This window comes from Eleutherodactylus coqui, chromosome 3 (genome assembly GCF_035609145.1).
Source record: "Eleutherodactylus coqui strain aEleCoq1 chromosome 3, aEleCoq1.hap1, whole genome shotgun sequence".
Taxonomy (NCBI): Eukaryota; Metazoa; Chordata; class Amphibia; order Anura; family Eleutherodactylidae; genus Eleutherodactylus; species Eleutherodactylus coqui.
Window position 1 is genome coordinate 257185676 of NC_089839.1, and position 25336 is coordinate 257211011.

Consider the following 25336-nt stretch of genomic DNA (forward strand, 5'->3'; position numbering starts at 1 on the left):
CATCTGCCGACCAGCAATTCTATATTTAAAATTAATGTACGTAGTAACTTCAGGCTGGCAGAGGGGGGCTATATTAAAGAAATTTACAGTAATGACAATGGGGGAAGACATTTATCAAAACTGGTGCAAAGAGATGTACATACAAACCAATGAGATACAAAATCGTAGTAAGTGATTACAGCGAGTTACAGCAAAATGAAAAACAAGCAGATAAATACAATCCTAAGGAGTCCCTCAGCATAGGATGTCCCTACGAGCGAGTCACACAATTAGATCTGGGCTAAAGAGGGTAGTGGTTACCCCTTTATTTCTGTTGCTAGTGCTACAGTCACAAGAAGCCAGGTTTTTTGCCATATATATCTGCATTGTATAAAAACGAATGCCCATCGAACAGTCTAGTGTCAGATCAAACCATTCGGACCTTCTGCTGTCAGACTTCACCAAACCCTCTTCCCTTGTCCAGCGATGAGCAGAAAAGAGTTGCCAATGACACAGATACCATCTGCTTTGGAACAAAGTGAGGTGTTGGGAAAAATGACAAACTGGACCAGCCAAAGCCAATGATCTAGCGCTTGTTTGCACACAGTTCTCTGGGCATTAAAGACAGACAAAGAAAAAGTAGGTTTCTGCAATGCCACCACTGCCTGCCTTTGCACCTATGGTGTGAAGAGTTAATAGGACATGATACATTGACAGAATTCCTTTGAAGGGGTTTCCAGGACTTCATTGTGCACAGTTCTAAGACTGTCAAAGTTTAAGACATTTTCCTACTCCATGAGCTACCAAACTCACACTGCAGCCCAATCACCCACATACCATTCATGTGCATGTAACCACTCGGTCAACTGCAGCCTTCAGTAAGGAATCTTCCATGGCCGCTGAAGCCTGATCACATTCACAATGAATAGCATATGACCACCAACCTGCATCTCTCAGGTTTCAAGTGGCTGGGCCACAGCATGGCTCAGGAAGTGACTGGGGTAGGCATGTCATTTTTGATTCTTTTACACAATTCTAAACCTGTCCATTTTTTATTTACGGCCCAAAAGACCCATTTAGCACTTTCTTGCTACCATTAGATAAATTGTAATCTGTTAAAGTGAATGCTCAGCCATTAGTAAATTTCACTTGTCCCTGGTCACCAAAGAAAAATCACAGTAGGCCATTCAATTACAGAAAATTATATATTAAAATAGAAAATTGCATGAATAAAAAATAATAAGTCCCCCATTACAATGTACAGTAAAAAGGCTTCGGTTAATACGGAGCTTATCTGCTCCTCTACTTGTCAGGTACCTTTCCTTACATGTTAGAACTGTAAGTTGTGGTCGGCTCCTAAAAGGATGACGACAAAAGGTTTCTGGAAAGTCTTTAATAGTTCTTACTAGCCAACAATATACAATGTATGCAAAACAAAAGAAACACGCCATTTGTCAGATCTTAAATATTTAACCCGCTATGATATATACACTTAGAAAATGCTTGGAATGTTTTATCAGACTTGCTGCAGATTCCACCAGCTGTACACGACTTCTCTGCATCACCTTGAAACAAAACCGCGATCAACAAAAGGTCAACTATTCCAGAACCACGAGTAGTTTTATAACTGAGGCAGCTTGTCAACGGGTGTGTCAAACTTGAAGTCTGCAGGGAACAAGTCTGGAGCCCGAGGGTAGATGAGTCTGTAGGACTGTCGGATGGTTACGTCAGCTACACCTGCTATGTCACCGATTTCTGTGGAAAGGATACATTTGGTAAGAGGGTTTCATAGAAAATACTGTATGCAGTTATGTATTTATAACAAAAGCCAGGAGGTGATCCTACACCTCACTTTGGTTTAAAGAGAGGAACTCCTGCAGTTCAGGTGCCCGACATCAGGTGAATGTTGAACAAACTCAATATCGATGCAACCGGCCATATAATGTACAAAGCAGAACCAGACCCTGCCTGTGGTGTGGCAGAAGACCCTGCGGATCTTCTACTCACCTGTCCGGGTCTTCTATCTTCTTCACTGCGGATGTGTGCGGAAGTGCCGTCCGGCACACCGCCGCACATGCGCAGCGGAGGGTTTGTTTTTTTTCTTAACTCCCGCTTTCCTGCTGTATCTGTTGACTGTCCAGCTTCCATTGACTTTAATAGAAGCTGTCCGCACGCGACCTGCACTGAAATGGAGCATGCTGTGATTTTTTTCTGAACCAAAAAAGGTCCACAAATCAAGTCTGCATGCTTTATTTCATTTGTGGACACCCATGTATCCCTATGGGCGGTTCGATGCAGGGATTCCACAAATCAGATCAGCCAGTGGAAATTGGACCTTGGTCAGGGCCCGTTCAGACAGCAGCATATGGTCAGTATTTAAGCCAATACCAAGAGTGGATCCAAAAATACATAAGATGTGCAAATTCTTCCGCTACACTTTCTCCGTATTTCCACTCCTGGTAAGGCTTATACAAAGATACACGAAATACTGGAAAATAACCGCCTTCTGAACGGGACCCTAGGCTGCATTCACAAAGTATTCCTGGCTACAATATGCCTTTGTTTGGCTAGTGAAGCTTTGAGATGGAACCACTAACTAATTAGCAAACAGAAAAGGTGCAAAGTTTAGTCCGTTTAACATAATAATTATTTTTTGGAGGACACAACTCTTACAATTCTACTTCTCCCTTTAGTAAAAGCACATGAACATATTATATCAGGGCCCAAGTAGTGCAGTGTATTATGAAAAAAAACAAAAACAAGTGACTGCAAGAGGGAAAGAAAGGATTTGGTATTGCAGTTTTATGACCCCTGCAACAAAACTAATGTAATCTACATCCTACAATGTGAACCTTATAAAAGAACAGCAAGAATTGCCATTTTTGTTCATCCCACAATAGAAGATTAAAAAGTTGTATTGTGCAAAAGAAACCAAAATGCATACAGTTATATGTACAATTTTCTTTAACAAAAAGTTAACCAATTTATTTTTTAACTTCACTGTGAAAGTGCTGAAGAATGTGTTTTTTCTATTCTCCCCATAGTTACTGATTAACCTTTCGGAGGAGCAGGAGCGTTACAGATAAGAGCCGTACAAAGCAAACAGAAGTGAGTGTGTGAGCCCGAGTGTGAATGCTGTTTCTTCAGTGTGTGATTTGGGATTAGTGACTTTGGATTCAGGGACTTTGGAAGAGTCACTTCTGTTTACTACTTATCTTTCCTTCTATCTAATCTATCTCTATGATCCCCGCTTAGAATGTGTTTCATCTTGTACCATGTGTGCAGTCCTTGACCAGCCGTTGGAGGGTGCACACTGCTGTACGAGATGGGAGTGTTGTGCATTCGGAAGCCCAGATCATGGATCTAGATTAGTATCTTGCAACACCGAGATCCACTGGCAGCCTGGACGGGAGTTTGCTGCTTACTCAGAAGGCACTGGCTGCGGTAGATGTGGGGGTGGATGGTAGTTTGGGAGAGCATGATGAGCAGGCAGCTAGCTGGGTGACAGGAGGGGTAGAGGAAAAAGATCCAGGCACCAAATGACAACAGACTGTAGACAGTAACCTGAGACCAAGTTGTAAGAATGGTGACGGAGCGGAGTGGGTGGGGGCAGTACAGTTGGAACTGGCAGAATAGTTAGGGATATAATGTTAAAAAAATAAAAATCTCTATAAACTGTATGGCGATTACTAGGGTTACAGTCTGTTCAGAAAAGATTGCAAAAAACAGAGGGGGAGGGGTTTGTCTATGTAAAACCCACATTATGGGAAGATATATGTGAGGGAGATGAACATGTGGACATGGCTTGATAGGCATTTTGCAATGGCAACCCTGGGGCCTCTCAGAAGGCCCTCGGCTGCCATGATAATCCGCAATCTCATCACGGAGGGCAGTACGGGACACCCGAACATCAGTTGGGGCACTTAAATGCCGCTGTCAGAACTGACATTGGCATTTACAGGGTTAACCGCGAGGCTCATCAGAGCTCTTGTGTGTGGGTGTCGGCTGTAAGAAACAGCCGGCACTCGCATTGTATGGAGCGTGTTTGCCCCGTGATCCCCTTTCAAACATCCCATGAAGCTGCAGAACGTAATTGTACAGCCTGTGGCATTAAGGGGTTAAGGTTAAAGTGCTCCTTTCGTTGCTGCAGCGCTCTCTGCTGACAGGACTGAACATTACAAAGCTGCTCAGGTGCAAAGTAACTATTGTATTGTGGGGACACCCAACAGGAACTGAAAGCAAAACACATCTGTGAACATAAGATGTCAACTTCTTGTGACTTCCGGTCTCGCCTGTATTTTCTGGCCTGCCAGAGACTTTTAAAAGGATGTATTCTGTATAGCCAAATTGACATCCACAAGTCCAGACCTGCAGAAATACTATTGCACAGGGTTTTGTACTGCGTAGAAGGCATTGTAATAAACTATACAAAACCTAAGAGCAGAGGCTTCCCGAGCAGTGGAGGGGTCACTGTAGCAGCATTGTACTAACCTTTCTGCGTTCTCTTTTCAGCAGATGCTTGTGAAGCCATGTAAATGGCAGCAGCTGCCACAGATATGGGACTTCTTCCAGGAACCAAGTCCAGCTCCACAGCCTTGCGTGCAATGTAAGTAGCTGCCATCTGCACTTGTTTGGTGAGACCCAAGTTTGAGCAGAACCTGGACATAAAGTCTCCCGTCGTAATCAAATCCACATTTGTTTCCAAAGCCTTCAAAATCAGCTTAAAACATCTGCCAATTTCTTTCTTGGAGATTCTTGAGACGGCGCAGATTTCTGCAAAGTAAACATCGATTGTCAGGCCATCATAATCCGTTCACAAGAATGAGTTTTAATTAAATGCCAGCAAATCTGCATCAGATGTGTTCAGGGGGAGGGCAGAAGCTCTTCTCAACGAGGTCTTAATGGAAATTAAACAGAACACAGCAGGTGAAGTTGGCACTGAATGTTGCTTAATGGGGGTGTCCGTTTGTATGTAATTTGTGCTCCCCCTGTGTAAAACATCCTACTTTCTCCTCTCCTGGCTCCACCGCTGCAACTTCAGTTTCTTCTGACTTTATTTACAGGCTGCGGTCAGCGTACAGTATGTCAAAGGCCGCTGCAACCAATCACAGCCCTCCAATGCCAAGGTCCGTATGGCTGCAGCAGCATATGACGCCCCATAAACGGGCTCACTGCAGCCTGTCAACACAGACCAAATGCAGAAGATGGAGCTGCGGGGAGCCATTAGAGGCCAACATAGGATGTATTATAAGGGTTCCATATGGGGAGTACAAAGTATGTACTACGGCCACACCACCAGGCACTCCTGTAGTTCAAATGAGCCAATTTCGAAAAGCAAAGATTTTATGGCATTCTCTGTTCGGTTCAGTTGAACCATGGGAAGTCTGCCATAACTAGAGATGAGCGAGCACGCTCGGTAAGGGCAGTTACTCGAGTGAGCCTCGCTCATCTTGAGTAACTGCCCTCTCCTCCGAGCGTGCTCAGAGGGGCGGCGGGGAAGAGCGGAGGGGAGAGTGATCCCTCTCCCCCTCCCCCCCCCCCCCCCCCCCCCCCCGAGCACACTCGGAGGAGAAGGCAGTTACTCGAGATGAGCGAGGCTCGCTCAACTGCCCTTACTGAGCGTGCTCGCTCATCTCTAGCCATAACCATTACCGCCATAATGATAACGGCATTCTCCTATTCAGTGGCAACAGTCATTTTTGTGAGAAGTGACATTAGACAGTGCAGTCTTTAGTTTTTACAGGTCAGCTGGCTTCTCACAAACTGTAGTTCAGATCTGGGTCAGCCGGGGACACTCGTCCGTATTAAGGACACAATAATGGAGAGAATATTTTTGTGTGAGGTTTAGTCCGTTTCCATTTTTTGTACAGGCTGAACAAATTTTATCATGACTGCGATTAACATGTTTACAAAAATTACTCAATTCCAAGCAGAGTGATCAAACTTCAGCCGGCAGGAGTGCTTACCTTTAAATGTTCGGGGTACGCCTTCTTGTCTACAGGCAATATACAGACATGCAGAAGCTATAGCATCATTCGCTCTACCCTTTAGGCTCTTCTGTTCATACACTTGCTTAAATAAATTATTAGTCCGATCCTGGAAAGGAAAAAAAAAAACATTTTTTTTTTAAATTTAAACATTTTAGAAAAGTGATATTTACAACTCAAATTTGGAGTTACAAGATGTGGACTTACAATGATATTACGTGGGAGGTTTATTCTGTCTGCCATATTTGTAATTTCCTTGAAGGCATTCATCATTGCTCTGTCTGAGCTGCTCATTGTCCTACGGTTCTGGTATTTGGAATTCCCAAATTCATCAAAGCTTGCTGAACCTGTTCCCTGTGGCAAAGGACAGCGAAATAAATAATGCACCAGTTGTCAAAACACAAACACAGAACACGCCAGCCTCATATGGGGTAGACCCCTCATGTCAGAACTGCTGTGACCCATCAAGGCACGACTCGATAACACCTGAAGGTGACCAGTTGTATTCGGCATCAAGAAGTCAGCAGCGGATCCTTTAACCAGAGAATTTTTTAAAAATATGTTCTTCATCCCCATCAGAGCCGTAGGTATTTTCCTTCGGCCATTGTATGAGGTTTTCTTTTTGTGCGCGAGAAATGTTTTTTTAATGGCATCACTTAAAGGGCTTCAGCAGCACGTAAAAACAAACATTTTTAATGTGTTATAAGTAAAATTGAGTACTCTATCATGCCTCCGCACCCAGCCCCTGCGCCCGCAGGTAAGGAACCTGGAAGAAGCGATTGGCGGTCACATGCCATTCATTGTGTACGTGGCCATTCGCAGGCTTTAACAGCAAATCTTCTATGGCCGCTTAAGCCTGCAAGCGGTCATGTAGACAATAAATGGCATCTGACCGTCTGCCGATTCTTCTGCGTTTCATATGGCAGACGCTGGGGCTGCAGCGGTGGATGGGGAACTGCAGGGATAGGAGTGTACTTCATTCTTATTTTATCCCATATTTTGTAAAAGCGTCAAAAATATTAAGTGGGGTGAGGAGAAAAAAATCCAGTTGCGCTTTTTTTGGGGGGGGGGGGGGGGGGATTTATGGTGGACACAGTAGTTAAAAGAAACCCAGTGTGAAATTTACAGATTTGATATCGCCATAACCATACTGACCCACAGAATACACCATTTACTTTTAAAAACAAAGAAAACAGAATTTTTTTTTTTTTTTTTTAAAACACACAAATTGCTTTTCACTACCATTCCCATAACTCCTCCACCCCCCTTCCCACTTTTCAGTGAGCGGGCTTTTATTTTTTAGGGCTAGCTGTAGTTTTCATTATTTTGGGGTACATACATCTTTTTGATGACGTTTTAGTTCATTTTTTGGGGAGCCTGGCTAACCAAACACCATTCTGGCATTCTGTACTTTTCACTTACAGTATTCCTGTGAGAAATAATGTAATTTTAATAGTTAAGACTTTTACGAATGCGTTTCTTCATTTTTTTTATGGAAAAGATTTTACTTTTTTTTTTGCATCGCAGTCTATAGGGAAACTACAACTCCCAGCAATCCCCAACTGCTGCGGTAAGCTTTGGTTTGACAACAGCTAGGGAACCAGAGGCTGGAGAATACGGTTGACTACCGCTATATAAAGAATAACAGTGTAAATGTATAATCAGCCCAACACACCTAGCAGCAGCATTTCCCATAAGAAATACCTTTCCAATCATTGTAGTCAGATCTCCACCACTTAGCAGAGGATTCTGGGTGTCTCCGACTCTAGACGGATCTTTGGTAGCTTTGTCATTGCTAAATGTCCTCCATTCCGAGCCAACATCGATAACTCGATCACCTAAAAGTTAAACAAACGGGTTTACTTCAGGGATAATCCAGAATGAGAAAGAGCTGCAAACTTGGATTATAGGAAGTGAAGAGCAAGTGAGGACCGGACATTGGTTGAATGAGGGGAGCGATGAGGATCGGGGTGAGGAGAGCATGGCTTCTATTATGTGTGTGCAGCAGGCTGAGCCAAATCCATTTACCCATCTATATAACCGCTTTAAAAAGGGATGAAAAACATGAAATGTAAACTGACCGTTGAACTAGATTGTCTAGGATAGAATTCTTAGGGTGGCTTACACAGGATGACCATCTGGTGCTTAATGAGACCAAGGACAGCATAAGGTAGTGACAGTCACACCGATCAGTGATCTGCGTGGATCTGTAGTAGTTTTGGAGAAAAATTACATTTAACCCTTTCCAATCCAATTTAGGTTTCTTAAAAAGGCTTTCTCTTTTTGCTGTTATACAGTGGTGCCATCTGCTGGCTAAAGCCAGTGTGTGCGCGCCATAGAGGCTCCAACAGCAGAGTGGCTGGAAATAGATGGTAAGAATACCCTGTCGGATGTCTTCTGACATTGCTGTACAAGCTTCAATCAGAATGTAGGAAGACGTCAGACAGTGGATTGGAAAGGGTTAATCGGTGGCAGCATATATATAGACTACTAAAAGTAATCCTGGATATTCATGAGCTGCAGACTAGCTACACCCACCTGCCAACCAATGATTGGCAGTAATGAGCAGACAGCAGTCAATCATTGGCTGGAGGGCGGGGTGGGTGTGGCCAGCCTGCAGTTTATGAATATCCAGGACTACTTCTGTGTCAGGCTGCTGCTCATAAAATACACTCCAGTGTCATCAGTGTGACAGGCACTATGGTGCAAAGATATGGCAACAGATTCTCTTTATGCACCCCACAGTTGTCCCCATGATTATCGCTCACTGAATGGGGCAGAGTGCGCCGATCTCTACCGGCCGCTCCCACCTCCAGTCAGAGAAAAGTGGCAATTGTTCATAGATGAAGTCTGTTTAAAAATGGTCTGAAAGTCACTTGGTTTTTAGGAGAGTTAAAATTCAAGCAACTTTAACAAGTGAGGGATTCTGACCGCTCCCCATAGTCCTCCAAGTAATCCCGCCAAGGAGCGAGCCCCTGTAAAGCCACCGTCAGGTTAGATTTTACCATACAGCTGAGGCACACGTTTTAATGGCCACCAGGGAAGATCCGTGTACCTATACAGTTGCATCCCGTGCCATCAACATATTGTATACTGTGAGGTTTTCTTTATACACAATGACACAGAATCCAGCTCTGCAGGCATCCAGTTCCTCCTGTTGTAGCAGTAAAAACATACGTCTCACCTGTCTAGTACAACGTGATGCCAGCCGAACCCTACAGTAAGGAGCTGCTGCAGCGCTCAGTGACTGGTTCCCATCCGTACACCATAATTCATCTTACCTACAACTAATCCACATTCTGAGCAGATCATGTCTCCAGCTCTGTAGTCTTCTACCAACATGGCATCTGGATGATTTGGACAAGTCACTCTCGGCTCCACACTAAAGGATGGGGGGGGGGGGGGGAGAAAAAAAAAGTAAATTTTTTTTTTTTTGCATTAAAATTGGGAACTTTTTTTCTAAAGTTCTGCCCGATCTTAGCAGGGCTGTAGAGCCGGTAAGCCAAACCACCGACTCCTCCGTTTTCCCAGACTCAGATTCCTTAGTATGACTTGTGTATAAATTTACTGTATTAGAGTGGTAACATCAGGCTTCTCACTATTGTGATAAAATAACTGAGCCACTTAGAATAGAAAGTCCACTTAATGGAATACAATATCAGAGCACAAAAACTTTGCCAAGTTGTAAATATACAATAAAACTATCTATTTAGTAATGTGACATTTAACGGTGTATATATATATATATATATATATATATATATATATATATATATTCATTCGTCTTATAAAGGGGGGGTCCAATGCAGAATTTGTTGCATATTTGCTTTCACAGGAATTTAGGCACATAGAGTCTATGGCAATAATGAACATATGGCGGATTTTACCATCTGCAGCGTGCTCGTTATTCCATATTCTGATTGGGATATAAACTCTTATTCGCCTGCATTGCCGGCAGAATGTTAGCCGTGCCGAATCTGAGCCTTAATGGGGTTGACTGAAACTTTAGTCATTGTTTTCTGTTGCTGACCAATCCTCAGGACAGGTCATTAGCAGATCAGTGGCGGTCCGCTGCTCGGGATCCTCGCCAAACTACTGATTCCTGGCAGAGCTGTCAATGTGGTCAATGCTAGAAGCAAATAGCGCCTTCAACATTGCAGCGATCTGGTTTGGTACCGCAGGCACAGCTTCCATGAAATTCTATGGTAAGTACGCCTGCAGTACCAAACCAGGCCATTGGAAAACAGACAGCACTATCTGCTTCCTGCACTGTCTGTAAGGAATCACTGAAACAAAACTCACAACAAAATGCCATACTAATTTTTGGGTCCTCGGTCCTCAGATCTTAAGCCATGTTAATCCTGTGCAGGCAACTACTGCTCCTTGGTTTCTTGACTGATGGCTGCAGTATGCACATCTGCTTTTAACAATTCCCTTTGGAAGGGTCCATTGAAGAAAAACACATTGTGTTCTGCTGCTGCATCTACCAGTAATAAATACGCTGTAGTCTGAAGAACACAGCAGCATGTGTTCAATTCCCCTACAGCACCTCCGCAGGTAAAATGGGGCATTACATAGTTCCACCGAAATCAACTAGGAATCATCACTAATTCTACTTCACATAATTAAAAACAAACAAAAAAAAGCTTGTGGATTCCAGGCATGTAGTGATTATTGCTATGATCCAACACAGCTCGTATGTGGAACTACTATTTTTCATAAAGGGGTTTCTGCTCCAAACATTTTAGCCAGGGAATTCATTACAATGCAGTTGGGTTATTACTTCACACAATATCTCACTAGCTTGTAAACAGCCCGCTTGGATCTTCGCCACAATCACACCATAAACTGGACCACATTCTGGAACTGCTGAAATCCTACACATTGTTACTACTTGGGAAATGAAGGCCTTTGCTACTTTTGTAAACATCCAGTACATGAAAGTCTCCCGTAAGCAACCACCTCGCTGTATAAGGCCTCCCTCACACAGATGTTTTTGTACAGCGGTTGGTGCTGCCTTCTCAGCGCTGTGCTGAACGCTGTACAACGCTCCCTTTCATTTCAATGGGGCTGTTCACATAAGCATCAAACCGCATGGTCTTCAAAGCTGCACTTTGGCGGTGATGCATGTTCCATCTTTGGCCTTTCTGAGGCGTGCGTTAGCCATTAAAATAAATAAGCAGCATTACCGGTTTCCCCTGAAAATAAGCCCTACCCCTATTTTCAGGGAGGGTTGGGGGCTTGAGAATCCTGTCAGCGTTGACTACAGCAGCGCAGGGACCAGCGTGAGGGACACAGACGCCGGCAGCTGGGTAAGTATAAGACACCCCCCCGAAAATACCACACTATGCCTCTTTTGAAGCAAAAAGTATTATAAGACAGTGTCTCATTTTCGGGGGGAAACAGTAGCAGTGCTGCAGAAACCGTGGCACAACTTGGCACCACGTTTGTTGGCAGCGCTAAACGCAAGTGCTAGCTCCACTACCAAAAAAAAATATATCAATACTCCTCTAGCTGTTGCTGTCGGGGTCCCTGCCGCTGTTCTCTGGAGCTCCGTGCAGGCTGCCGGGCATTGGTCATGGCCGACAAAGCATCTATTGCTAGTGACGGGGATTAAAATCCCCACCTCTAGCAAGAGATTGCTCTGATTGGCTGAGGCCGACGAGTGTCAGCTGGCCCTGTCAATCACTGCTATTCATTGAAAGTGATTGGTGCATCAAGTACCAAGTACTAGTTCTGATTCGCAGAGCCAGCTGACACTCAGCTGCCTTAGCCAACCTCTTGCTGGAGGCAGGGATTTTAATCCCTGTCACTAACAATAGATGCTTGTTGGCCATGACCAGTGCCCGGCAGCCTGCTCGGAGATCCAGAGAGCAGCGGCAGGGACCCTGAAAGCACCAGCTAGGTGAGGATTAATTTTTTTTTCCTTCAGCATCCTTGGCACAGCTGAAAAGGCAGCCAAAACGTTGTCAAAGATGCTGGAACCGTAGTTGACAACGCTGCTGGAACCGTTGAAAAACACTGCGTTTCTGCAAACGCCTGTGTGAGGGAGGCCTTAATACATAGTAGGAAGTGCAACATCCCACACCATATCAGAAAGACTTGATGTCATACTATACATGCTGCTCTAATAGCCTCCTATTCTGGAATACAGTGTTCCAAAACCTGGCTCACAATTCCCTAAAAGGTCTGGCATTGACTTTCAGCAATGCTGCTTTCCAATAGGTGGCGCTGCAGAGATATTGCTCCAGCTTTCCATTTGATATTCCCCAGAGGAGCATGCACGGCCTTATAAGTCTCCACACACCGTCTAGGTGCTCTCCTTAAGGTGAAATGATACCCTTCATGACCCAAATAAGATTCAGCCCAATCCCTGAATTATCCAAATCCAGTACCCCACTTTCCTAGTACCCAGCCATTACACCCAGCACACTGAGGAATGCATTTACTCCATCGCCTGTCATGTCAGACAAAGCTATAAAAAAACAAGATCCACCCTGCCACTTTACAAGTCATGATTACACCCTTTGACCTGCCGCTCAGCTGATATTTAGTAGCATTATATAAAGCGCTGCATGTTAATTACATGCAGTCATCCGTCGCCTCTGAGGTCACAGGATTTCCCTGTACGCCGTTACCAGTCACACATGGATTTGTTCGGTCACTTTGGTGTTTTCTCGTGGCTCCTGTCATATGGCTTGTAAGCAACCACGGTGGCCATCCAATGGTGCGGGGTGGGGGGGGGGGGGGGGGGGGGGCACTGAATGTTGGGGATTTACATTAAATGGACAAGAACCACTGACAGCAATCCTGGAGACATTCAGACTGTGGTGGAGCCTACAGGGGAAGAGCTACCGTGGTGGGGGCTCCAATTTAAAGGGAATGCATTACCATGTAATTACTGTAACGGACCCCAATAGAATCACGGAGGTCCACTCGGCTCCAGTATGTGCTAGATTCAGCGCTTCCTGCATTATTTTTTGGGGGGTTGGCTCAGAGGACGGAGCAGATGTGAATGGGGCCCAATCTGTTTTCTTTTCCGATTGTGGCCTCATGTCCACAGGCGGGTTTGATTTGCGGATCCTGCACGGAACACTAGCACGGGAGATCCGCAAAGCAAGCCGATCATAGGGAGACACGGGCGCCCACAAAATTAATTAAAGTATGCAGATTTGTTTTGCGGACCTTTTAGTTCGGAAAACAAATTACAGCATGCTCCATCTTTCTGCGGATCCCGCAGGGACAGCTTCCATTGAAGTCAATGGTAGCCGTCTGATCTGCAGCACAGCCGCAGCTGACACTGTAGACGCGTCGCGGATGCCGTGGGGAAGCAGGAGATTTGAAAAAAAATCTGCACTGTGCATGTGCGACGAATAGTCGGCCGGCGGGCCCATCCACATCCACAGAGGAGAAGACAGAAGGACCAGCACATCAAGCAGAGGATCAGGACTGTCAATTTATGTCCTCTTGCCGCAGGCGAGGTGGGATTCCGCAGCGGGCTCCCGCCAACGCGATATGACCCGCGGACATGAGATCTAAGTATTTAAAGCCAAACAGAGCTCATCAATATTCATTCAACTGACTTTCACACCCCAGAGGGGCCTTTGAACCACTGAGCCCTGAAGCATTTCCCACAGTCCCTGGTCACCCACACAGAATCCCACTCAGCCAATTTACAAATCCCGCCTCCACGGCGTAATAGCTGTGATTGGTTCTTCGAGTTGCCACAGCTTAGCCGATCAATGCAGCGCTCGAAGAACCAATCACAGCTATTGCTTCATGGAGGACAGATTTATGAATCGCATAACCAGGAAGTGACCGTGTGTGGCCAGCAGCGGGAACCGCGTCAGGGCTTTAGCGAACAGCGAAAAGGACCTGAACGGAGCCTGCTGGGAAAGTAAAATAAACCATTCCCTGAAAATGAGCCCTAGCGCCTCTTTTGGGGCAAAACTTAATAAAAGACCCTGTCTTATTTTCAGGGAAACACGGTAGCTATCACATTTCATTGTAATCCTGCTTGTGATGATAATGAGACGACTATAGAGAAGTGATTCTTACAGAACAGCTTAGGGTCTTTACACAGAACAATCATCGCTCAAAAAAATAAAAGTTAGACCGTACGAATCTAAACGATACTCGTTCAGTGTAAACCCACCAACGACGGAATGGTAATTTGCTTTTTAATTGGTCATTTTATGCAGGAATAAAAATGGTTTGCACGTTATTGCGTGTGAACGGCGATCGTTAGTCATTCACATGAATGTGGGCGACTGAATATGTGAACGCAATTCCAAACGAAATAGCCAACGATGTGTCTGTATAAGCAGGCGGCATGAGCGAACGCTTATTATTTGCTTCTGCAAACAATTTATTGGTCCGTGTAAAAAGAAACTTTGCATACGGCTCAATAGTGGGAAAAACTGCAAGATTTCAGGACGTAGTGTGGCATGGAACACCAAAACAAATGAATGTTTAACATAAAACTTCATTTATACAAAAGAGTCATCTTCTGATTAAAATAATAAGTGTCAAATGTACTACAGTATACCTTCCCAAACCGCACAGAGGGTATACAGTATGTATATAGCTGTCCGCCAGGACAACTGGGGCAGATACAGGGGAAATGTAGTATTGCATGTCAACCATTTAAAGTGAATGGCCAACCACACAAGAGGGGGGAAAACCAGAGTCTGCCAGAGCCACCGTTAGGGACATTCCACTTTAGACCCATGACATCCATATGGCCTAAAAGGCCATATAGACAAGTGATGTCCTTGTGAGACATGGAAGAGCAATTTGTATATTGTATTCAAGAAGAACTGCCTCCCTCCTCAATGATTCTCCCAAGGGTGCTCTCTACAAGGACATCTTCTCAAACCCTGATGTATCCATGATCAATGCTTTATTGACACTCCAAGACTTTAGATTCCCCATTACTTTCTGTAGATGGTCCCCAATAGCTGTATAAGATGCCCAATGCAAGTATCACTCAGGTCATTATCCAGAGCCAGCATTACAGTATGCCTGCTGTACAGTATCTAGTATAGCTCCAAGTGTCTTAAAACAAGAAGAGCAGTACTTACCCCTCTCCCCTGCCGCGGGGATCCGGCTCTGTTGTAAAGAGGACGTCCTAGGAAGTCAGACTGCTGCAGCGTCACCGCTTGTCCTCTTGGCATCAGCGCTAATATTCTGGGTGTCGTGATGCCAGGACTTCAGAAGGGTGACCTTGCAACCTCCGATTGGCTATAGCAGTCAGGTGACGTCAGTTACGTCATATTCACAACAGTCACCAGGATGGCGGTGGAGCAACGGCGTTGGATCCCTGTGGGAGAGGATGGGTAATTAACATTCCTCGAGGCTGTTTTGACATGAAAACGGCCCACATCCTCGGGAAATTCACATGGTGGGGAACGCGATATGGGACAGCGATTCACAGACGCCTATCGCGCTCGCCATTTTGCAGTCAGCCTGACGAAACACTAATGGAAAAATACCAGCATTTGCTATTGCCAGTAAAACACTAAATAGTTTTTTACCGGCACTGGCCTACCGGTATACCATCCAAGCCGTTAGTACATTGGCCTGGTGGCAACCCTAAATTATACATGAGCCATTCATGAAGAAGTCAGATGGAAGTTTGGCTTACTGATTTCACAGCCGACTGTTACAATAGGTACCCAAAGTAATGGGCAAAATAATCACAGGGCGAGGTGCAGTTATGTCACATTTATACGAGTGCCCTACTACAGATCTGTGAGACATGGATCCAGACTGTAGCTGTGTGCACGAGGCCTTAGCAGATTATACGTATGTAGGGGAGATAGCCGATGACTGCCATAGGGAGACCATGAGCAGCTGGCAGATGAATCCGGCACGTTAACCCCCATATCACTGCCAAAAAAACTAAAGCTGAATGCTGAGAGAGGGGGAGCAGGAGCGCCGAGCGGAACAGCTAGACATAGGACAACCCCTTTAACGAGGACCCGTCACTGGATACAAGCAGTGGGGCCGGATAGAAGCAGTGGGGCCGGCTCTATTGCTCTGCAGATCATGAGAATAGGGGGTCTTATTTGAACATGTGCACTGCATTTTAATAGGGGCTGAGAAAAATAGCGGAGCATAGCGCTCAACTATTTCTGTCAACCCTACTGAAGTTAGTGGAGCAGCAGTGCGCATGAGTGGCCGGCCCTCCATTCACTCCGGGTGGGGCAGCGTTACCAGAAGTGGGGCAAACAGGATCCCTTTTTTTGGATTGCTGGGAGTCCCACCAGTCAGACCTTCTGCCGATTGATCAGCTTTTACTCATTTAGTGGAGAGGTTAAAATTTGGGGAAGAGAAAGCCCCAAACGGAACACCACAAATTATTAACTTGCTTCTGTCAGCAACAGGGAACTGAAACCTCAGTGAGGCAGATGCGTAGACAGCTCTGGGGAAAGTTCGCCAGCAGAGGAGACATTCTGTTACATTGTGTTACAATAGCAGCAAGATGGCAGAGGAAGAAAACCCCGCGATGCAGATTGTAATCCCACAGCGAGTGGGTTCTCTGCTCATATTCAGCTGTAATGCAGATGTTTTGTGATGTGGAATCCTCTGGTATGGCCATGCCCAGGATGAAACCTGCCATCAAATCTACATATAAGACATGCAGATTCTGTGATTATCTGCAGTATGTGTGGGCGTACCAGGAAATAAAGGTTAGAGGACCCTATCCTGGCTCTTATCGCAGTGACCGTTCTCTTCGGAACCTCCATCACAGAATTCCGCTAAACAGCATGAAATCGCGAATGATGGAAGCCCAACCAGAAACTAAACAACCGCATTACAGTCAACGGAGCCCGTTCAGCACCATTCTGTTCCGCCATGACGGCTCCGGTCAGGCACACGTTTACAGTTTACTGCTCTGTTCCCGCAGGACGGAAATCCCACAGCGGGAGCGTACGGAAATTCCGTGAGATTTCCACAGCAGAAAGGCAGCTTCAAAAGACACGCCGTTCGGCGCGGGTTTGTAGCAGCTTGTCTGGCGATACAATGACATGCCGCGGCTCTGAATTCGGTGCCGCATGTGAGTCTCCGTGCTGCTTACACGTAGCGTGTGGATGACATTTTTGCTAATCTCCTCCACTTTGCTGCTGAGACTCGGACTTTAGACCGCATGCAGAATTTCCATGTGGGAAGTCCAACCTGTGTGACCCCGGCCCAAGACCTGCACACGGGCAGATTTGCATTGTGAAATCCGGAGTGGGTTTTGGCCTCTGGATTTCGCAGCAAATCCAGCCCATTGCATGCTATGGAGAAACGTGATTTCCTGCCCACGAGCGGAAATAGATTGCGATTTTCCGCTCGTGGGAAAGAAATCACAGCATGCTGCGATTTGCAATGGGATACGCAAGGCCGGCTTCCATTAAAGTCAATGGAAGCTGTCTGTGCCATGGCCATTCTGCAATCAGTACAGAATGGCCACAGGAGCTGCGGCATCGCTATGGCGATGGTGCGGCGTCCTCTCAACTGCGCATGCGCCAGCCGGCACATTGGCAGCACAGGAGAAGACGCTGGACAGGTAAGCAGGCCTGTCACCTGGTTGAACGCTGCTACGGGAATCCCGTATGTGGGGTCCGACATGCCCGTGTGCAGACGGTCACGCAGCGGCCACTGGGTCGAACTCTGTCGCAGGAATCCCGCATGCAAGGTCCGACCCGCCTGTGTGCAGGAGGCCTAAAACAAATGTAGGAAAGCAGGGACAAAAGCGTTAATGTTAGGGCAGCCTAGAAAAGGCTTATAAACACTTCTTTGTGCTGTGGATCATACATTTCTCCCCGTTCTCATAATCTTATGTCTGGCTGTAAAGCTGGTTTCACAGAGGATCTGGCCACTTTTTAATTGTTTTTAATTTTTTATTAGGTAAAATGCGGTGGAAGATGTTAGTTGAAGCTCTATAGCAAAATATAGGAATATCCAGAGTGGTTTTTGACCTCAACACTTTTGGTATTCGTGTATCTTGATGCCACCATGAAGCTAGAGGTTTGACAGGAGAAACGGCCCTGTCACACCCTTAGCTCCCCATTGGGTGACTTGTCAAAGGTCCTCGCAGCACAGTGTCTATTGATTGTTGCCCGCCGTGAATGCCTAGTAAGCAATCACGGCGGCCAACAATGGATACACACTGGTATGGATCTGCTGCCACCGATGTGAAGGACAGAAGCATGACATACCAGCTTCAACAGTCACCGAAGACACTACAGCAGTGGCGTCAACCGGTACCAGGACGCGGAAGGGCACCTCTGAAGTACAGTCGCTCCGGTCATATGGAACCTGTGTAAAACAGCTGCTGATGAAATGACCGAGCGGGGAGCACAGGCCCGGGTAAGCTACCGTTGCAGCAGCGAGCAGAGGTACGGGGACAGCACAACAGCAGAGTCAAGCAGATGGGCGGCCACAGCAAAACAGAAACGGCCCGCGGAGGGACGGGGACAGAAAAACAGAAACAGCCCGCGGAGGGACGGGGACAGAAAAACAGAAACGGCCCGCGGACGGACGGGGACCGTCCAGCAGTAGCAGGGAGGACTGAGCCGTGCAGCAGACGGCCGGGAACACTGCAGCAAGAGCCGGGAGGACAGCGCCGGGCAGCCAAGGTCATCAACAGCGGGTATCACAGCAGCAGAGACAAATTAGCAGCTGCTGCCAGGAACACAACAACAGCGTCGACCACTCTGAACAGCCCGGTGGCATCAAGATACACTAATACCAACACTTTCCTGCAGCGCACGTTTGTTTTCTCATTTTAATTTTTTCCTCTCCCCTCTTAAATAAACAAACTTTTTCCATCAAAATATCTAAATTAGGGCTTGTTTTTTTTACCAATAGTAAAGTTTAGTATACCATATAATGTATTGGAAGACTTAAAACAATCGCACCTTCTTGAGGTGGGAGGTTTTTACCGAGCTGCAGTAAGGAGGACGTCTTGATTCTGTCAGTATGATAACTACAATACCAAAACGTATAGTTTTTAGGTTATACTACTTCAAAAAATAAAAACACCTTTTAAAAACTGCTCTCTGTTGGCATCTTTTGACACTCATGACTTTTTATTTTTCTATTAGGCCGAACTCACACGAGCGGATATCTGCAGTGGAAGATTGCAAGTGATCGCGCATGCAAGTGCTTGTCTACGCGGATGTACATTTAAGGACAGTGTATAGTCCATGTGGAAGAACAATCACAAGCAGGAAGCCCAACCCCTAGGAAACACCCTTCTACCGCTCAGGCCACATTCCCTCGTGCTGTCGGGGACAGCGCTGCTCTGAGCGCCTTCAGAACGGGATGCTGCTCTCCAGGCTTGGCGGGTTTATACTACTTTTGAAAATTGCGTATGCACTGCGGATCGAACGCATCTATAAAGCTCAATGGAGCGCATGTGTGTGGAATCTGCTGTAAAATAGGCATGCGAGAATTTTACTATCACTTGCGGAATCCACAATTCCTACCTGTGTGAGCGAACCAGCGAAAGTCAATGCATTTCAATGTCCACGTATTACCACGTATCATATGCGCAGACGGCGATTGTGGAATCCACAATTCTAACCGGTTCGTGTGAGACCGGCCCTAATGGGGCTGTGTCAGGGCTCTTTTTTGCATGGGGACCTGTAGTTTTACCCGTACAATTTTAGGGTAAATACGACTTTTACGACGGCATTGTTACAATTGGAAACATTGAACTGCGGCCTCCATTGTTTTGACAATGTATCCAATAAGGCTTGTTGAGGATGGCATAGCCCTGTGCTGGAGTGACCCGATGCTCCTGTGCCCAACTACACAGGTCCTAAAGCCTTCAAAATAGATTTACCATGAAAAATAGTTACACGAACAGCCGCGTTTACATCAGCATTACGGTTTCCCGTTCTTTGGCTCAGTCCTTGAGCTGAACTACCGAAAAACCCAGAAATGAAGACTCCATTGACTAAAACGGGGGTCCTTCCAACATGCAGACAGGAATATTCCCAGACGGAATAGCGTTGCACGCCGCGCTATTGTGCCTGGATCCGCGTGTGAAGGAGTAAAATCCGTGGGGACGATCTGCAGCATAAATAGACATGCTGTGGATTCAAAATCCACAAATTGCAGCAATTTACACTACGAATTTCCCCCGCAGCGTGGATGGGATTTGTAAAGGCTGGCACTGTAGATGCTGACGATTTACTGTGGGGAAAACTGACAGTATTTCAGAAGTGTGAATATACCACAAAGAGTTAATCACAAAGATCATTCACCTCTATCCACAGGACTGATTTAATTATTTTCGCGGGATAACCTCTTTAAACCCTTCACGCTCCAGAACAAACATTTACGTCCTGGAGCGTCAGGGTATGTATGCAGAGAGGTCACGGGCAACCTCTCTGCGCATACAGCGCGTTGCATCAGCTGTTTACTACAGCTGACACCCTTTAAATGCCGCTGTCAATTCTGACAGCGGCATTTAAATCCCCCGAACGATATTCTGGTGTCCTGCACGGCCCCCCCCCCCGCGGTGAGAGGCCCCAGGGCTGCCTATCAAGCCATCCCCGTGTGGTGGCTTGATAGACTGCCTGTCAAATGGCAGTATGACAATGCTATAGCATTACGTCATACTGCAGGAGCAAACAAAGCATCGCTGTCTGTAGTCCCCCAGGGGGACTTTAAAGTAAAGTGTGTAAAAAAAAAAAAAAAAGAAAAAAAAATCAATAAAGTTTTATTAATTGTAAAAAAAAAACAAAAAAAAAACACATTATAAAAGTTTGAATCACCCTCCTTTCGCCATATCGATTATTAAAAAATCTAAATCATAAAATAAAAATACATATTTGGTATCGCCGTGTCTGTAAAAGTCCGAACTATCAAAGTAGTGCATTATTTTTCCCGCATGATGAACGTTGTTCGAAAAAAAAAAAAAATATAAAGAACGCCAGAAATACACTTTCAGTCACCCTGTCTCCCAGAAAAAAACGCAATAAAAAGCAATTAAAAAGTTGTATATATTCCAAGTTGGTACTATCGGAAACTACAGGACAACCCTCAAAAAATGAGCCCTCGCTCAACTACGTCAACAGAAAAATAAAAAAAGTTATTGCGCGTAGAAGTTGGCAGCAGAAAATTGAAAAAAAATTACATCTCTGAAAAAGAGAAAAAAAGTGTAGTACAGTAAAAAAACAAACAAACTGCAAGTTTGGCATCGTAGTCATCGTACTGACCCATAGAATAAAGCTTTTATGTCGCTTTTGTTTTAGTTTGTGCGCCGTAGAAACCAGACGCACTGAAAGATGGCGGAATGTCGTTTTTTTTTTCCATTTTACTCCACTTATCATTTTTTTAAGTTTTCAGTACATTATATGGTACATTAAATAGTGCCAATAAAAATACAACTCGTCCCGCAAAAAACAAGCCCTCATACAGCGACGTCGATGGATAAATGAAGGAGTTACGATTTTTTTTTATTTATTTTTTTTAAAGGGGGGAGGAAAAAACGAAAATGGGAAAAAAGGGCCGCGTCATGAAGGGGTTAAGGCTGTGTCTGTAGCAGAATTTGCTAGTAACGGGTCGACGGTCATTTAAATGACTTCACGAGCACTGCGTCACCGCTAAGGTCTCCGGCACTCGCGCAGACTGTTTACACTAACTGACGCATCGCGGGCTTCTCCTTGTGTGTGAAGCGGGGAGCATTTAGTCAGCGATTAACCACAAACGAATAGCGAGCAGCATTTTTTTGCATTTACACTAAACGATTATTGCTCGTTCGTATGAACGCATTTTGAGCGATAATCGTTACGCATAAATGGGCCCTTAAGTCTTCGTACATAACGGCACCGGTGGCGGCGGTCGACGCATATGTCAAAGAACCGATGCAAAATCCCGGGGAAAATAACGCGGCGCGCCGTACTAGCTTGTCCAGCAGAACGCCCCATGAGATGACAGAAAACTGATGGGCCTCCTTGTAGTAAATGGGGTGCGTTGGCTTATTTCAAGTCCATCCAGCACTTCCGTTATTTTTGCAACTTCTGTGATGAAGCCGAATGGATATTGTAGCGGACGTTGATTAAATGGGATGATTTCAAACCAAACGAATGTCTGTCAGGTGGTTTCCACAGAAATACTACCGATTCTCAGTCTAGGTCCTCAATAGTTGATCGGCTGGGGGCCGCTGCTCAGTACCCTGGCCGATTAGCCCATTGCAGGTCCACTGTCTGCATCGCTACACACTGGGGTACAGAGTGGAAGCTGCTGCTCCGACCTGGGTAACAATGACAGCTGTGTCTGTAGACAAGCACCGGCCACTACATGGGGGTCAGAGGAGCAACTACCGCTCCCACCTGATCGCTCAGGGTCCTGACTGAGACCCCAGCCGATCAACTATTGATGATCTTACCTGAGGCAGCCGCCGAGTCTGTGACCGCTGACCTCTCAGTAGTCACAGACGCCGCACTGCGCCACCGGACCAGCAGGGTGAGTAGAATTCCTTTAAAAAGGAGTTTTCCAGGCAGCGCCCGCCAGGATGCACCGGGGTCGGAGTGGAAGCACTGCTCCGACCACTGCGTAGAGGTTGGCACTCCTAATTGAAAGCGCAGCTCTCACTGAAATCACTGGGAGCAGTGCTTGTAATTGCAGGCACCGCTCCCCTCCCTTTGATATCAATAAGAGCTGTGCCTGCAGTTACAAGCGCCGGCCACTAAACAGGGGTCGGAGCAGTGCTTCTGCTCTGACCCCGGCAGGCAATGAACCTCTTTAAGGTTCAATGCACAGCTGGTGGGCCACATGCAATGAGGTGGCAGGCTGGATTTGGCCTGTGGGCCTTGTGTTTGACATGTGTGCCACAGAGCGACTGCTGTACGGAAAATGTCAGGCTGGTCATGGCTTATCCCAGAAACATCAGCTGTTTACCGGGACCGCAGAGCAGGTCAGCTGATCGCCAAATGTTCTCAAACAGGTTATGCCAAGATGCCCCCCATCACTGGACTTCTCTTAGGGTTTCTCTTTTCTTGCCAAGTTATGGGTGCGAAAAAACTGAATTGCTGCCCAAATGGATCCATCCCATGATGGAGTCAAACTGTGCCAAAAGGACCGCGGTGACTATAATGGGGTCCGGCTTCTGTTATGTCCTCTGGCATCTTCCCCAGATGGCAGCATTTCATCCTGGAGGCTCCAACACGGATGTCAATGTGGTCTATAGCCAAAAAATCTGCCCATGCCAACGAGCCCGACAGTCAACGAGCATGGCGGCTCGCGGTGGCTTCCTCCATACATATGGGCAGATTGTTACCATGATGGCCTCCCCCAAGCCGCCCGCTATCAGATGCAAGCTTTCCTCTTACACCGGGAGACGCCTCCTCAGGGCTCCTTCACACGGGCGGTAGCCATTTTGTCGCAAGACAATTGTAGCCAAAGCGCAATTGTGTTCAGACATTCGAGCGCCAGTGATGGATTTTCTTAATATTCTCGTAGTGTTGCCACGGCGATAAAAGAGCATTGTATCGCGAAAGTCGATAGGACTTTAATATTTAAAAGACGTTGCACGAAAATCGCAAGTTTGTGCAGTACAGAAAAAAAAAGTGTCCATAGGGAACCGCGGGCGATCAAAAAAGGTGCAAAGCGCAGAAGGAAATGGCGCGTCCTGCGATTATTTTATATTGTAGGAGTGAAAACATCACAAACGGGAAGGAAACATTGAAAATCACTGGTGTCATAACGCTGCATTCTCACTCTCGTATCGCACGAAAACCGTGCAGCCGCCTTATGTACGGCGCGATCGCCGGCCCCTGCTAGGGCTCACTCACACGGGCGTATGGGGGCGGCACGTCACGTGCGTAATACGCCATCCTAATAGCCCACGGATTTATGTTGGGTCATTCAGACAAAACCGCAACGCGCCCTACTGCGGTGTATAATACACTTATTACACAGTACGGGGGTCAAAATCCACAGGAAATATACATATATAATTACGTACGGCGCATTACACACCCACAAATATGCGCATAAGGCCTCCGGGGTGACAGGTGTGCCTGCAGCGCTTTACAAGTGTTTGAGATGCCACAGACGGGCAGCAGTTGTACTGCGCCCGCCCATCTCACGCCCGCGGTCACGGCTTTTTTTTTTTAAATTCCCCTTTCATAGCGGGCTGCGCATGAATCGTCAGCCAGAGCATACACCGTATAATGCGTACGGGCAGTATGGCATATTGTGCCCATACAGAAGCATGGGCTGGCTGGCACCAAGGAGGAGAGCCTGCCGCCATCTATACGCTACTGATCAATGAAATCCGCTGCCTATTCCCCGCGGCTGTGTGACCGAGCCGTAACGAGCCGTACCGGTACGTTTCCATGGAAATAACACCTCCAGACACTAAAATAATAATGCCAAGCGCAGATTTCGCCTTGTCAGTGATGCCCGCCCAGTGCGACATTCCAGTGAGCCCCACAGCCAGGACCGACCGCTCACGTCGGCGCGGAAACGCCGTTTTAGGCGTTGGAATGCTACGCCTGAACATAGCCCACTGACAGCGCACAAAGAGACGCAAATCGTGTCGTGGTTTGTGAGGTAAACGGCGCCGACTGCCCGCTGCAGGGAATTCGCATCTGGTTTGAGCCAAAATCCGTACCGCTGGGGCGAATCCACGGCCGATTGGAAATAACGCAGGTTTTCGGCTACCTGTGGATGTACCCGCAGACCGGCAGCGTCACCTGGGAAGGTCACATGACTGACCCTCCAGAGGCAGCCATGTCGGCAGTCACCCGGGTAACTAAGCAGCGGCAGAGCTGTTATAGCCTTCTAATACACCCCAGTCATGGCTCCTCCACAGCTGGCAGTGCGGGGCCTCCACTCCCCTAGGAGCTCCACACATACGGACATGTCACCCCCGACTACCCTGACAGGAGCCCTCACCGGGCCACACCACATACACACAGCTGGTCGGGGACCAGTAAACCAGACGGCTCACTCACCGACTCGTTGACGCCATTTTATTATTTTTTTCAAAGGCGTCTGTCCTAGCGAGCTACGGCCGACAAGTGAACCAGCAGGCTGTGCGCTCCGTCCTTTTATAGAGCTCGGTCACGTGGTCGGGGAGACGCGCTCAGCAAGAAAGACGGCGTCTCATTGTTACCTCTCGCGCATGCGCACACAGAACGTGAAGATTCTAGATCGGCAGCGCGCAGGACTGTAGTCGGCCAATGGGAAGCTGCGTAGCGCGCATGCCCGGTGGAAGTCTTCGCGTCGCACTTTGCACGTGGTTTCGTTTTTAGACTCCGGTGACGGAACTGTGGCAGCCGCAGTAAATACAGGCACAGCATCATGAAAATAATGGTGGAAGTTGAAAGGCAGATGCTATTAACACGTGACTGGTGAAG

General features: G+C 46.6%; 1 protein-coding gene across 1 annotated transcript; it reads right to left on the reverse strand.

Annotated features, from left to right (window-relative positions):
- Nucleotides 1-1357: 1357 nt before the first annotated feature.
- Nucleotides 1358-25068, reverse strand: GTF2B (general transcription factor IIB). The gene is made up of 7 exons (XM_066597324.1): nucleotides 24932-25068; nucleotides 9248-9348; nucleotides 7671-7804; nucleotides 6174-6320; nucleotides 5946-6075; nucleotides 4471-4752; nucleotides 1358-1734 (listed from the first exon to the last, which is right to left on the reverse strand). The coding sequence occupies exons 1-7, from the start codon at nucleotides 24946-24948 to the stop codon at nucleotides 1601-1603; spliced, it is 945 nt and encodes a 314-aa protein (XP_066453421.1). The 5' UTR covers nucleotides 24949-25068; the 3' UTR covers nucleotides 1358-1600.
- Between the last annotated feature and the right edge of the window lie 268 nt (nucleotides 25069-25336).